Raw genomic sequence first — 15,962 nt, 5'->3', positions numbered from 1 at the left:
AAGGCGGGGAAAGGGCTAGCTGTCAATACATTGATAGTTTTCTGATCAGTTGTGTGTGTATGGAGCTGCGGGGTGATAGGTTGCGTGGTACTTTTCAGGCAGGTCATACATTTTATCCATCAACATTTCACTTGGCAAGAGATGTTTCTGCTTCATACAGCTTTTTTATGGAAGAAGAATAATAACGGACACTTGGAGTTTCAAATGAGCTGTTTGTTTTTCACACATTGGTGAAGGGAATGTGGAATTGTGTCAGTGGGATAGAATTGTACAGGTGTAAATACTCCATTGACTGGACAGGTATAAGTACAGATTACAGGTAGAATGGGCACCCTGGCTCTATAGCCATTCTACCTAAGGAAGGCCATTGATGAAGGACTAATTACAGGTGATAGATACAGGTAAATACATATCTGTGGTACTAAGCAGGATTTTTCTGTCAATGACAAACCTAAGCCGAGTGTCTTTTTGGGGCATTGTTATACGTACCATTACACCTTTTAACAGACATACCCCTACTTGACAACTATGTTGAAAGCCCTTCTATACAAGCTACATACCACATGGAGCCACACTGACTTTCATGAAAAAAAGGAGAACAATTTGCAAGGTATCTTGTAAACACTGGCAAGGTGTGTTTTGAACAGCAGAGGTGTTTGTCTTATTGTCTAATCAGCGATCGTTAATTTCGACAGGTGAAAATGCATACCTTGAGCACTTTGACTGTTCTGAATGTTCCGTTATTGCCTTGGCTGTGTTGTATAATGGCTGAAATGCCAACTTCTTCAAAGTGTTCAATTTTTTATTGACAAAAGACTAACAGAAGGATCTACAGGTAAAAATATCACAAGCTGACTTTTGTGTGAAGTTGACACTCAATTGTATTGGCGCAGAGTAAACAACTGAAAAGCCATTACGGAGTGAAGTACCAATACTGGTCCCAAACAGTTTGTTCTGTAACGTCAACAGCATGTCAGCTGTAGGTCACAGGCATCAAACACAAGTCTCGACTGCAGTGACTCTATCGAGTGACGGGACCATGGATAGCTCTATCAAACACATATCTGTGTCAATAAGCTTTGGTTTGATGTAACATGTAATATCGGAAAAGTTGATCAGGTAAGAATTCCTAATGTTTTCTCGACTGGGCGTAATCAAATAAACTCTTTTCAAAGACAAAACATGCAAATAAGGTGACAGCAGAGAACTTTTTTTAAAGATCATGTTATACAAACAAATACATATCTTCTTCGAAAATTTGTCAATTACAAAACTTCTAAAAGGAAAAGAACACTTCACCACCAAAGTTTGTGTTGTGTACAAGGGAGTCCTATAGTGGTGTGGAGAACTCTCCAAACTGTAGGGTTGAGAAACGTCATAAACACCTATTTGATTATGGAAGTTCCTTTTTTTTGTGCCAAACATATCATTTTTATTTTTTCATAAAACATCATCAAAAAAAATATTTCACAGTGATAGGCATTTTCAATGTGAAAATAAAATTCATGTGAAAATTTGGAAATTCAGCAAAACATTGACAGATTATTGTGATAATGTGTCATTAGGTAAGAGTGAAGGTTTTTACTTGATATAGGTGAATATTGTAATGTGTTTAACAAAACTCAAGGACAATGGATGATCATAGTCAGAATCAGCGTGGAGTTTTAATTGGTGTTGTTCTACATAGCTGATGTATCATTCAGTAGGGCTGTCTGACAGATATGATCTATGATGCCCAGGTATGATGTACACTACTAGATCATGGCCCGCAGAGTACATTTCATGTTCTCTTCCGAGGATAATCAGGGTTTTTGGAGTGCACAATAGGACAAATCATCAAAGTATGTTTTAAATGTTTGAAAATCAGTCATGTTTGATTAATTGACCTCGAAATATTAACATGAAAAATAAAAGCATACTATCCTTATTATTTTCTTCAAAAATATGTTTGGGTGTTTCCGGATTCATGCCATGTAAAACACTAAAATTTGTTGGTGATGTCCTGGGCGGTTGTCACGGTGATGTATGTGCGGTGGTCATGCAATGTCGAAAAAACATGATGATCATGTACAACAATCAAGCCTCACCATTGTTTTATTGCTTTAACCATGTCGTAAGACTAGAATAACAAGTTTAAATCAATAAACGCCATCAGGTTAGCACCATGCAGCCCTGATGTCACTCAACTTTGGTTAGCATTGTTTTCATGTGTCACACACTTGTGAAATTTTATCAGTTGTTTTTTAATCCTTCATTCTGCTCTGCCATATTTCAGTAATATCAGCATTGTTGTACTGGCTGAAAAGTCACACAAAATGCAAAATGATGTTCCCTATTGGTGGCTGTTTCCTATTGGTCTATTGGTGGTTGTTTCCTATTGGTCTATTGATGGTTGTTACCTATTGGTCTATTGGTGGTTGTTTCCTATTGGTCTATGTTTCCTATTGGTGGTTGTTTCCTATTGGTCTATTAGTGGTTGTTTCTTATTGGTGGTTGTTTCCTATTGGTCTTTTTTTCCTATTGGTGGTTGGTTAAACTCGTCTAATTTTAAACCCAGTTTCTCAGACAATGTCATCCTTTTGTCTGATTCATCAATCGTTGTACACAAACTAGATTTTTTATTTTTAAAAACATTCAATTACAATTGATCTAGACAAAGTCTATATATAGATGGAGGTTAACGACTGACTGTGATGAAGCAGGGTAAAGGTAGTGATTCACCGTACCAGTAGTATAAAGACATCACAAGGGGGACAATGTCCTCATACAAAAAAACAATCTTTAAATCCAGCTTGTGTGTTTTATTTTCCTTTTCCTTGTTATTTTCAACCAAACACTAAACTAGATCCCGTTGTTAAAAGATTCACAATAGACCAGTTGCATAAATCAGGATTGAAACAAATCTTTCTAAACACCTTTCTAGCCCAGTCGTCAGTGACAGCTGGAGAATACCTAACCATAATTCCCTTCCCAAACAGGATGGTACACATTACATCAGTAAAGCCGAACTTTGACCTGATTTCTTTGTCCTAGGGTCAGAGGTCAGACTGCCTGACAGCCCCCGTGCTGGTGTAGGGAGGGAACAGGAGCTAGGTAGAAGTAACTCTGTTATTGGGACGAGGGTTAGGTGGAGCTGGGGTGTATGTTACCACAAAGGGGGGTCACTGATGCATTTCCTTCACTCTTTGTGCGATGACAATCAGTACACAGAAAAACGAAAGATTGTCTGTCTGATTGTGTATTCAATTTTAGCAGCAACCTGACAGGAATTCATGAGTTTGAACAAATTCTTGTGGTTCATTGTTTAGGAATTTGGTATCAATAACAAACAGGAAATTTAGTTTGTCAGCTGTAAGTTAAAGACACAAGTACGAAAAATCATGCAGTCGTGGGATGTTGTATAGAGTCCTTACATATAAACTCCACTACCCTATCAACCTGGATAGCATTTTGATACTGGATATTACTTTTCCACCTGAGATATTACATCTGACCATGTGACATACCGGTATTTTTTACCTGTGGTTTGCCCAGGCGACACATACAAGGTGAGGAGGTTTTTGTGGTTCATGTTTATGGATAAAGGATGTTCGATCAGTTGTACAGGAAGTGACCTAACAAAACACCAAGTGCACTTCACCGACAACCAAAACAACAACAGATCTCCGCAATATGGAATCACTAAATATTGATCCATCAGTAGAGAATGCATGTTCCCTCCACTGTGGGGACTCCCTATTGCCCAGTATCACATGACAAACCCTTACAAAAATGAAAACTACACTCTCAGAATGCCCCATATTCCGGTATTTGGTTTAAATTATGAAGTTTAGAATTTCTTTCATGAAAGTTTTAATGATTAAAATCGATTAGTTATTGACAGAACTTTGAGAGACTGAAACTAATTACTAATATGTTTTCATGTTTTTTCAGAAACTACGCAGTCTTTCACAGCGACGACGCTCTGCACCTGGAGCAGTGCTGTTCAAAACACTCGGAAATCGCTCCAAGAGCACGGCCAGCCTTGGGTGAGTGGCTTTATTTGGTTTTTAGGAGAATGTGACACGATAAACTCATTACAGACACTGTCAGTTATAATCATTGTCAGTTCCATGTACACTTGTACTGTATAGGAATTTTTGAATAGATTTCATAAATATTTTGGGCGTTCCGTTCCAGGGCAGGGGTGAAAGTTCATGATAAAACATATGCCTTCCTAGCTTTCTAATAGATTTTTTATAACTTTAATGGGTACAAGCTGAATATTATTAGCCCATACTATAATCATGAATGCTTTATCTACAAAAAATGCCATTAAGGTGTACCTGTCTCCATACACATATTGCAATGAATGCATGTAATGCGCCGTTCATGTGCCCAACGACACACCCCTCCCGTCTATGGCTATTGAATGCCTGCAATACCTGTACATCAGTGAAGAGCTGGGTGTGCGGCGTTACATTGTAATTCTTGATTGTTAAAAAGGAAAGGTGTGTAAATTATGGGGACACCCTGTGAGGTACGAAGTTGCCACCAGTGTGTATGAGGTAGTCATTTCTGAGAAGCGGGGTGGCACCTCTATCTAAAGGGTCACGACTGCTGCTTCATAATATTTGATATTACCCAAACCACATGGAGCCATGTTTACATTATCGTTTTATTTGACAGAGAAATCAATGGATTTGTATGGAAATACACATCCCACCAACCTTTGTGTATGTGAGCTAAGGAAAGTTGTCAATAGTCGGTCCTCTATATCGGACTGGTATATTTTTATATACTTGTAGTATGTCCATGTCATTATCCCGTTGGATTGTGTGGTCTGTGTTTGAATTGCAACTGTGGAGGATGACAACAGATTACACGCCTTCGTTAAAGTTCATTGGTAGCGTAACTTCACTGAGCTCCATTTCCGTCGGATGCCTTTTAAGAAATTACAATACATTTCATCAAAGCTTTAAAGAAAATATTTTCAATAGCATTTAGTAATGTTGTGTGGTGATTCATACAGTTACAGTAGGTGATCGACTGAGTCCTAGTCACACCAGATACAAGGTGTGAATGTACAGTATCAAATAAATTATCATTTTGACTGTAGAAAGTTGAGTTGTTAAATTGATTACCTTGGCTACAATAACTAGGCAATGGTGAAGTTTCTGGTCTTTAGATAGTGGTGGCTTTGCAATAGAGAAGGTGTTAATATTAATACAGATAGATAAAGTTCTCTTTGAAACTTGTGGCATTTTCTAACATTGAAAGTGGCTAGAAGTATACAATGGAAAGAGGCATTGCCCACACTGAGGAAGACTGGATCCTTTGGTCAGATATATCACAATGTGACAGTAGAACCAAAGCCAAAACATTGTACAGTTGGGATTTTTAAGGATTTTAACCCTGGACATCAGATTGTTTTATCACTCTAACCAGCAACGGAGCTAACTGGTCAACAGAACTGTTCTAGGCCAACTGTGCTACTGTTATATCGAAAATCAAATTTAAGGGTATGTAACTTACATACGCAAAACTGTAGTGAAGTGGGACAGGGTTCCATTAGTGTGACAATTAAATTTACGAATAACATTTTATGAATTCTGAGCAAAGAATTATGAGTAGACAGGGTAGAATCCCCGGTAGTTGAAGTGACACTGGGTTTCTACTTTCATTTCATTGACAGATACCTTAATATAGACAAAGAAGAGCTGATATCATTTTTGAGATATATTACAAATGATTGCTATTTCAATTTCGTATCTAAAACAATTTTCATTGAGTGGGTTTCCCTCTACTACTGAATGGTGGGGTCTATGTGGTATGCTAACGTGTTGTGTAATTGGGTTGTAGGTATTTAGGACACATTTCTTCTTTTCAAACTCGAGTCTACTTGTCCCCCAATGTTTTGTAATTCTTAAGTGGTTTTAAGCCTGATCTACTTCCCCACATATTGTTTCTTTATGAATTAAAGCAAGGAGTTTCCTATTGTGATTTTTTTTGGTCCCAATCCATATTCCAATAGAAATTTTGATAGAGTTCAAGTACCTGTTTTTATTTAGGGACAATGCCCCTTAGTAGTTCATGTGTATCGGCTATACTGTTCTAATTGGAGGGGAAAAAATGTGTTAGCTCTGATGGCAATCTTCCTACTTAACTACAAATACCTGTGTTTTTAACTACAAATACCTGTGTTTTTACCTGTCTATCTACCTGTCTTATATGCGGCTATACCTATATTGATACTTGTACCTAACACACTCCCACACAGGAATGCCGTCGGAATGTCACAATAGGTGACAATCTCACACATGCTTCATTGGATGACACTAAAACACACCTCGTGGACAAACTTAATGGCGATACGGATCACTCTCCAACCTTCCTACGACGATATTTTCTTTTAAAGGATATTTGTTAAACTTTGCTGTTTTAAAAGGATCAGATTGATGTTCAATTGGGAAAAAACATTTACGATTTCGCTGAGATTACATAAACAATTTATAAAAAAAAATATAATGCACCAAATGTGTTTATAATTTTCTAACATTAATCAGGTTAAACATGTTTATTTCTACCTGCTACACAAGAAGTTCAATGAAGTACATGGTACATTTTCATTACAAGTTATAAACTAGACTTAAAGTATTTCAGTTACAGGATTTTTTTTAAAATCTTGTTTCAAACAAATTATCTAGATTTTCCATGATTAAAAATTAACTTTAAAAGTCATTTGACAAAATAATCATATAAGTTGTGAAAACTGAGTTTGTTATATAGGTTTGAGGTACTCAGACATGATTAAGGAAGGTCGTCACCTTGTTGACCTTTCCAATTTTATCGTTTTATCCCACCCATTATCCCCGATATCAGATTTATAACATCCACAATCCTCATAGGGGATCTACAGGAAATCTCATTCAGGATGCAACAATACAAAATACTGGACCAGGTAAATCTACCTGTAAAGGTAGAGTCATTAGTGACACAGGTATGACAGAAATGACAATATAGGCCAAGTCTGATACCTTACAGCACAGATACAATTACATTGCTATTTGTTGTCTGTGGGTTGGATTATTCTGCAATAAAGCATTTTAATAGGCCAATAGGTTCATTGTGAATATTATGTTTGCGGTTATATTTGATTGTACCATGTCATATTTCTGGGGAGGCGATTTGTGGTGGAGTTTAGGACAATCTGCGATACAATTCAAACGTCAATCAAACAGGCTGGGAAGCTACATTAAGATCTGCCACTATGGTTTGACCATTTTGTGTATAGGAGTCATGACGAAGAATACCAGCACCATGTCTGACGTACAGCAGATGGTCTTGTGTGTGGTCTCTTATTGGTATTCAATAAGTACAACAAACATTACTCTCTCCGAGTATCCAGTTCAACACAAAGTTTCATTAACTTTTCATAGTTACAATAGATACCCCATTCCCATTGTGACAGAAATAGTATTTTTTTCAATTTAAAGCCCAAGAATAGTTGTGATCTTGATGATAAACTAGACCGATAATAACTGACCTCTGTTACTGATAAAATACCTGTAAAGAAAATCAGGCAGAAAAAGGTTTGTCCGGCAGTTAAATGAAGCATGCCAGTGACTTCATCTGAATCCTGTAAATGTTTTGTTAGAACTCCCCGCTGTCTGTTGATCGATGTCCAATCTATTCTTCATGGTCATCAGTAACGGCTCCCCTGATGGTTGTTTGTAAATAATGCCACGGTGGATTAAAGCAGTCATGAATATTTCATAGGTCATGGGATTCGGACCCTAATATGGACACTACAGCATGATACGTCTGAACTTTAATATTGCCACATCAATGACATGTGTTTTGTTGATAACAGGAAAAACATCACACACCACAATCAATATAGCGACTGTCAAACCCCTGACAGTTATTACATTCGCTATCCTTCTCACTGTATAAGTCACTTTGGAGGCTGGCCAATCCTTTATTTCGGAACCACACATTATTTTGTCTTCATTTGTAAGAATGACTTTGCCTGTTTGTGGTTTTGATGTGGTCTATTAGATTCTGGTCATGCCTATTGGCCACCACAGTTTAGTGAAGTTTAATGGTTTTATTTGTAAATTAAATAAGCTGACAGTCATGAAATAAGGTTTTCGACTATTTACAGCTAAAAAATAAATCTCCTTCCCAGACGAACAATATTCATTTTATAAATGTTTTCAAATAAAAGTTAATGCACAGGTTGTTAGTAGTAAGATATAGTGGGAAGTTACATGTTCTACCACGTACACAGGTTGTTAGTAGTAAGATATGGTGGGAAGTTACATGTTCTACCAAGTACAGACTTGAACAGTTAACCAGTGAAGGGGACTGGGCTAGGATTGACTGGCGAAGAGACCTGAAAATGTCCTGTATAAACAGGTTGTTCATGGAAATTATCACATATTGCCGTTTATAGACAGGTTATCCATTGGAGTTGTCCTTTATAGACAGGCTGTCTGTTGGATGTGTTCTTTATAGAAAGGTTGACTGATCGAATTGTCCTTAATGGACAGGTTGTCGGTAACCTGTTGGATTTGTCTTTTATAGATCTATGCATTGTGTGTACTGGATTATTAGATTTGTCTTTCATAGACAGGCTATCCTTTATACCCAGGTTGTCCTTAATAGACAGGTTATCCTTTATACCCAGGTTGTGCTTGTCCTTTATCCCCAGGTTGTGCTGTCTTTTATACCCAGGTTGTCCTTTATAGACAGGTTATCCTTTATACCCAGGTTGTGCTTGTCCTTTATACTCAGGTTGTGCTTGCCCTTTATACCCAGGTTGTGCTGTCTTTTATACCCAGGTTGTCCTTTATAGACAGGTTATCCTTTATACCCAGGTTGTGCTTGTCCTTTATACCCAGGTTGTCATTTATGGACAAGTTGTCTGTTGAAGTTAAATTTATCAACAAGTAACGTGTTGGAGTTGTCTTTAATAGATGTGTTGTGTGTACTGGATTATTAGTGAGTAGTGGACACCTGATGGAAGATGGATATATCTGTTATGTAACACCTGAGTTTTATAGATGGATGTGTCCTTTAGCTGTCCTCAGCCTAAGTTTAACACATTATTATAGCTATGTGTAACATACCTTACTGACCTCAAACACCAGGTGACCTACGTAGAATGAATAAACTAATTAAGGTAAATGATCCTACTGGGCACTTTTGTAAAGCACTAACTGGTTTTTGCATGGACGTGTAAGAAATGTGTAGTATTGTGTGGTGGGTTTAGCCCGGGGGCCTGGACAACTTGGTGAATTGCCTGTGATGTGTTGTTAGGTTAGAATATAGTGGTCAGTGTCCAGAGGAATGTTGTAAGATCTACCCACATATTTGTCTCCTAGCAAGACGTCACAGGCAGGATTAATTATTGAACAAATCTCATCCCTTTCCCTGTGTTACCAGAATTACTATCAGTCAAATTTTTGTGGTTAAATTTACTGTGTTTCATAATGAAAATCATGTCTGCCTGAGATATGTAATAACTCTTTCCAAGCATGTGACAGTTATATAGGCATTTTTACTGTTTTGAAGAATGGTCTTGAATTAATGTGTGGCAGATTTCACGGAAACTATGTAAGGAAAAGTAACAACAGCAAATGGAACCGGGATCTAGGTTCTGATTAATGGAGGACTCCTAATTATGTGTTGTGAAAGTGTGTTCAGTAATTGTTACCTACATAACAGTGATACTGAATATTGGAATATACCTTAATGTGCCATATAGTAAGTATTGTAGTCCACTTTCTCCAGTGAGTGATTATGAGATCATTAAACGACCACTCAGGATATATAACGCCATGTCTGATGATCTCCCAGGGATATAAAGGATCATGTAGCCAATTCCATATTAAAAAAAAATATAAAAAATATGATGTAACTTGTCTAACTTTGACACCCTATAATCAGAATACCTGTTAAAACAGAAATTCTACTGCATCTCTCTTTGTGTATTTTTAACCTATCGTTCAGAAAATTTTATTGAAGAAAAAAAATAAGAAAAAATGTCATTGTACTTCAGACATGCTTCTTAACATGTTCACATTGTTCAAGCACTGACGTCTCATTCTTAACCGTTATATCACCCATTTTTACCAAATATGATTTTAAAATTCCATATCAACAAATTGAAAAAGTAAGGCTCAAATTTTCATAGCGATACTGTCTAAAAGCTGAGGTAACGGTACTGTTGTTTACTGTCAAGGAGGTGTATCATTTAATAGTACAGGATTCACTGTATTTCCGTAAACAATCCGAACCCTTGTTCCGCCCCAGAACATTAAAATGTTCGTATGACACACATGAATGCTATCCATATTACCTTGTATATGAAAATAAGTGTGTTTTTTGTGGTTTTTAACGTGACGGCAATCAACGTGTCAAGAGCCTGTTTGTAGACAATGTCGGTGTGTAGACATAGAGCCACCATTGTTTGGTGGACTTGTCCCAATCCTCTGCGTAATAACCTTCCATTATAAGTACGACCTTCCACAATAGATATGACCTTCCAGTGGGGACTGTTTCCCCATTAAAATCTAATTAAACCTACAACTTCCCTTACAAATATAAACCTTTCTACTCAAACTGTTACACCTTTTTATAATCATGTTTAATAAGTCACCTTTCGTTGTCATTGATGTAAGCGGTAGTCCTAATTGTCATTTTTACAAGCATTTTGATATTCATATTGTCTCTTTAAGTTGACCCCATAATTTGTCTTTCTGTGAGGAACGACAACTAAATTGTCTGGTACATAGTGTTCGCCCCCTTTTGATTATTCTTTGATGTCGGGATGGGTTGGAAATGGCTCAGCCATTATATAGCAATGATGTAATTACAGTGAAGGTGTTGGTCAATACCTGGTGAGGTGGGCTAGGGATGAATAATTAAAGACAAGCACTTTGCTTATTGGTGTAATACTTCTATTCCTCAGGTCACATGGTGCAATGGGAAAGAAAGAAATGGACATCGTTAATCCGTTTCGACATCCGGATACGGTCAACCGCCAGTACCTGATGGAGGGCCAGGTGGAGTTCTGTCGCGTATGTATCTCGGCCTGTTATGTACTAAAGCTCACATTTTTGTCATTGGTTTATTACTTCTGTAAAATATTAGACAAATTGTTGTAAATAGTTGACAATAGAAGAAAGGCAGAAATATTCCTTGTCAGCTCGGCTATAACGTGAAAATCAGGTTTCCAAAGAACAATATTACAATTATAGTTGATTAACTCAGATATAGGAACAAATTGAAAGAAAGATTTTAACTGTTCTCATTGTGGGGAAAAAAGTGCTTTGACACATATTGGCGGCCATGAGTTCAATCGGTGTGACTTTGGGCACAGCTATAGCCCGCAAAAAATGTCTTATCTTCTAGTGTCATCATCACACCCATATACTTACGTACCAAAAATTGTAGATATAGGATTATCGTAAGATTGGTCGTGTCAGAGTTATGATCACGCTTTGCTTTATACAATATAACCCATGTGAATGGCAGATGAGTATATGAATAGGCTATCTACAATGCATTGTCTCGCTTAAATGATTGTCTTTAGCCTGTGTGATATTCGCGCTTCAATTGTAACTATGGAGGGAGGACTTGTACGCGTCCAGTGCCCTCTCCTTGTGGTATGAGGCCCCCCTGTGTACGTAGTAAGGCAATGCTCATGAATGAACAGGACTATCCCCGCTTTTGGATTAAGACACTGATCAGTTGTTAATAACAATATCTCATCAACACGCTCCTGACACATATACGGTATGAATGGTTGTGTTTGGCCGCAGCCGTTGATTGTAACATCCTGTCAGTATTAGATACCACTCTGACAGATACTTGGCCTTTATTATAATTCAACGGGTTGCAAACTACCATGGAAGAATGAAAAAGGTAAAATATCATTCATGCTTTATAACTTTTTTGTTTTTCAGTCGGAACACCTGTTTGACCGTTACCTTTTCTTGTTCAATGACCTTCTCTTGGTGGCCAAACAGAAGTGAGTCCAATCCTCTTTTGCACTTGAAAGCTTAACAGCAAACATATACAAACATGATAAACTAGGAGCAGTTTAACAGTGACTGTCTGTTAGAGCTTCTCATTCTCTGACAACGATTTCAATTTTACAAATTCAATTAAACAGAACACTGACAGGCGAAAAAAATATTTGAATGACAGTAAAAAAAAATCTTTTTTATCTCATTCAATTTAATGGAACAATGGCTATATCATCATATGATTATAAAGGTGTTTGAATGATGATTTCAGTTTGCTGTAAAGATATATTGATATATTCAGGAGTGATGTGTTTATGAAATCACCAGACACTTCAACAATAACTCTAGTGAGAGACATAATTATGACTTGTGAATATTTAGAGCACCTGTCATGCATATTAAAAAACATAATTGATGAATCTCTTCTAGAATTCGGTATGTTTGCCATATTGTTTATTTATATTTCTGCTCCAGCAAATTGTATAGTCTTAAAAGAAGATTCTTTAAAAAACATGTATTTGTTATTTTGATGTTAATATCTCATTTGAAAAACAAAAACTATTGTCCCTAAAACTTTTGTTAGGAAAATGTGTGTCGGGGTCATCGGTGAAGGTACATGTAGACTTGTACAGTCAAGGTAACCTTGTCATTGGACCTCTATGTTGGTAATGAATAGACGATGTAACACTATCTCCTCCAACATCAGGGCCCTGTGGCTCTAGTATTACTGAATTTGATACACTCCAACCACAGACTCCTTGGTTTGTGTGGAATTTTTAATAAAAACTGTTGTCGATAATAGTGTTATTTATATTTTATCTTTTCGAATGGAAAAACTGAATACATTATTATTAATGAAACATAGTTGGTAAGGTGTTGTATTTCATTTCCTAAATCTTTTTCAAGAATATCAATCTTCTTATCATAAAGCTCTTAAGATGCCACATAAGCAAAAACATATACGATATCATGTGTTGCTAATTTTTAAAAATCGTGACTTCCTATTGTAGGACAAGTACTACGTTCAAACTGAAGGAACGTGTTAGGGTTTGCGAGATGTGGATTTCCAACACGGTACAGGACATCACAGATCTTTCGCGACCCTTGGACAGGTCCTTTGTAATTGGCTGGCCAACAACCAACGTCATAGCTACCTTCAAATCCACCGAATCCAAGGAACTCTGGTTTAATAAGTTGACAGAGTAAGTTTTTTAATTATTAGCTATTGTCAGGTCACTGGTATTATTTTTAAATCTTTCACTGTCAAAGCAAGTTCACACTGTTTCTGTTAAATTTACTTAATATATAATGAAAATTTGGTATTTTTGGAAAGAGGGACTTTATTTACCTTGTTGTTTTTGCAATATTTGAAGTTCAGTCATTCATAAAAAGATAAAACTATATATAAACATGCATATACAACTACTAAGGTGTTGACTACTTAAAACATTAAACTCTGTTTAATCAAACACAAGCTGTTTACTTTTTAACCAATATCAAAGACACATATTTCAGCGAAGGTAAATCTAGCTTGATCTAATAAAACATTGCTAATATTTTGTAAAACAAATTAACTTATTTTCAAAACAAAAAGAAATCAATTTAAAGTAGGATTACTGTAAGAAATGGGCAGCTTACCATAGAGAAAATAGACAGAGTGATGTGTTTATCTGATCCTCACACATTAGTCCCCTTGGGTGTTAATTCCTATGTACACACTGTGCTATGAGTCCTATCTGTTTGATCATTACAGACAAATTGAGGAAGAGAAATCAAAAGAAACATATTCCTGCCAAATGAAGTTGAGTGTGTTTTACAGAGAACTGGAACAGGTGAGTAATCCTGATTGAGAAGACAATACCTGGCAGTCACTGTCAAAGGTCAAACTGACACCCCCTACCTGTACCCAACCCCCTGGGGTTAAATTACTGACACAGAGTACACCTGTGTTCATTATATAGAAAGTTTCTCCCTTAACACCTCCTGTACTTACAGTCTGCTAATTCTCCTGAAAACTGCTCACCCTGTATATTATCAAATATTGACTTTGAAGGTAGGAACTGACCTATCGGGGGTCACCATCTGGGATCTCCATTAAGACAAGGGTATAATCCCAGTCACTTACCCCACTAATCATTGCTTGGCCCCTCATTGAGGTAACATGGGGACAGACAGGAACTCTTCCTGGGTATCACTGGTTGTCAAACTCATCATAAGGAAATTACACAAAAAGTCGCCCAGTGACATCACCACCAAAGTAAGTCACCTGCCTGCCACCTTATCTATTGTAAAGATGTACTAGATACTAGACTGTTTAAAACTGGGATGTACATTACTTAATTTTAATATACACTGCAATCTTTCAATTTACCAAATATGTTACTGATAGAACACATACTTTACATGCACTTACAAATGGTTCAGAATTGTGAATGACTTTATGTATTAACATAAGGATAAGAAAACAGGCTATAATGCTTTGTCATCTCCTAAAATCTGTCACATTTGATAGCTACTGTGTAATAGATGCAAGAAATAAGGATAGAAATATCAAACTATTTTAGCATATTCATGTTAATTTGGCTTTCTATGGAGTAACCACAATCTGGCTAGGCTAAACCTGTTAGGTATTCATGTAAATATAGCTTTAACAGGTAATGTTTGTGTTGTACTTGGTCCATATTGAGTTGTTACTGATGAACAAGGTCAACTGTAGTATCCCTACGTTATAGGGGTCATGTTTTTGTAATCACCCAGCATGTACTCAACACATGTGCACCTGGATAGGAAATTTGTATTGTAATATGATACAGATATACACTAACCTAATATTGTACCCACTGCCTGGTAGTAGTCTGTCCCAGTTAGATATTAATGTAAATAAATAAAACTGTGTTATCTGAATAATACGATGGATTTTCTGTACGTCTGTGCATTGTATTTCGTTATTGACAAAGCATTTAGAAACCTGTAATTGTTTTCAATACAATGTTTTATCGTGCAATATTGATTTTTAACCCAGTAGACTTCCGTTTTATGAAAGCAATGTAGGCCATGACTAGGTCAAGGAGTTTTAACATCGATAAAGCATTATTTATTTTCTTACATCTTTCAGAAATGCACCGTTGATATTGATTGTAATATGGAAGCAAGGGACGTGCTAAAGAAATGTCTGGACCACTTTCAAATTCCGGTGAGTTTGGATTCTAGAATGAAGAATTTGACATACTGCTTGTTACTACCTCTCTATTGCCCATTCTGATGTTTACAGTTGCATTTATGAAAAGTGCTCGAAACCTAATACCTTTTCTATACGAAATATATTTAAATATAAACTGGTCATATCTTTCTTGTGTTTCTGGATCGTAATATTTGCAAGAAGACACTAATTATAAGTCAGGTGTTGATAATAAGTGGCTGGGATCGAACTATCTCGAAAATAGTTTACCTTAATCAGGAACATTACGAAACAACTGAAACTATCTAGCAGTAACTTGAAGTTGCATGTTTTGGGTTTTAAATTTTTGACAGAGTGATTAATTACGAGTGTTGAAATAGTAACTGCATGTATGTACATCTATTGTCTAACATGGGGTGTGTGATTACAATGAGATGACCCAAGAAGAAAGACAATGCAGCTGTATAATTAGACACAGACAACATCTTGTAAACATATGCAAGGTCGTTGTAGTGATGTCATAAAGTGTAGGTCATTTCAGTATATTGTGGTGGAAGGAAGGGCGGGAAACATTGGGTAGTGTATACATATACTCACTGGCCTACTGCCAGTTTAATTCTTACAGCCATTTATAGCACAGCTTTTGTATTTAAAGACTTGACAAGGCATAAGTTAAACACATCGTTATAAAAAAACAAGTGCCTTTTGGCAATAAAACCACAGTATGTAAGCCTGTTCAGGTGACATTACAGCAGGTTTAGCTCGAG

General features: G+C 36.6%; 1 protein-coding gene across 9 annotated transcripts in view; it reads left to right on the top strand.

Moving 5' to 3' along the window:
• LOC110467302 (rho GTPase-activating protein 20-like) overlaps nt 1-15,962 on the top strand; it is a 205,410-nt gene that overhangs the window by 170,621 nt on the left and 18,827 nt on the right. For all 9 annotated transcript variants that reach the window (XM_021524375.1, XM_021524378.1, XM_021524377.1 and 6 more), the window contains 6 exons: nt 3,934-4,028; nt 10,958-11,066; nt 11,955-12,019; nt 13,028-13,219; nt 13,771-13,849; nt 15,133-15,210. In XM_021524375.1, the coding sequence (XP_021380050.1) occupies nt 3,934-4,028; nt 10,958-11,066; nt 11,955-12,019; nt 13,028-13,219; nt 13,771-13,849; nt 15,133-15,210 (618 nt within the window). The remainder of the gene's footprint in view (nt 1-3,933; nt 4,029-10,957; nt 11,067-11,954; nt 12,020-13,027; nt 13,220-13,770; nt 13,850-15,132; nt 15,211-15,962) is intronic.

The sequence above is a fragment of the Mizuhopecten yessoensis genome, unplaced genomic scaffold, assembly GCF_002113885.1.
Source record: "Mizuhopecten yessoensis strain PY_sf001 unplaced genomic scaffold, ASM211388v2 scaffold11169, whole genome shotgun sequence".
NCBI classification, from domain to species: Eukaryota; Metazoa; Mollusca; class Bivalvia; order Pectinida; family Pectinidae; genus Mizuhopecten; species Mizuhopecten yessoensis.
This window is presented reverse-complemented; position numbering and strand designations above follow the sequence as displayed.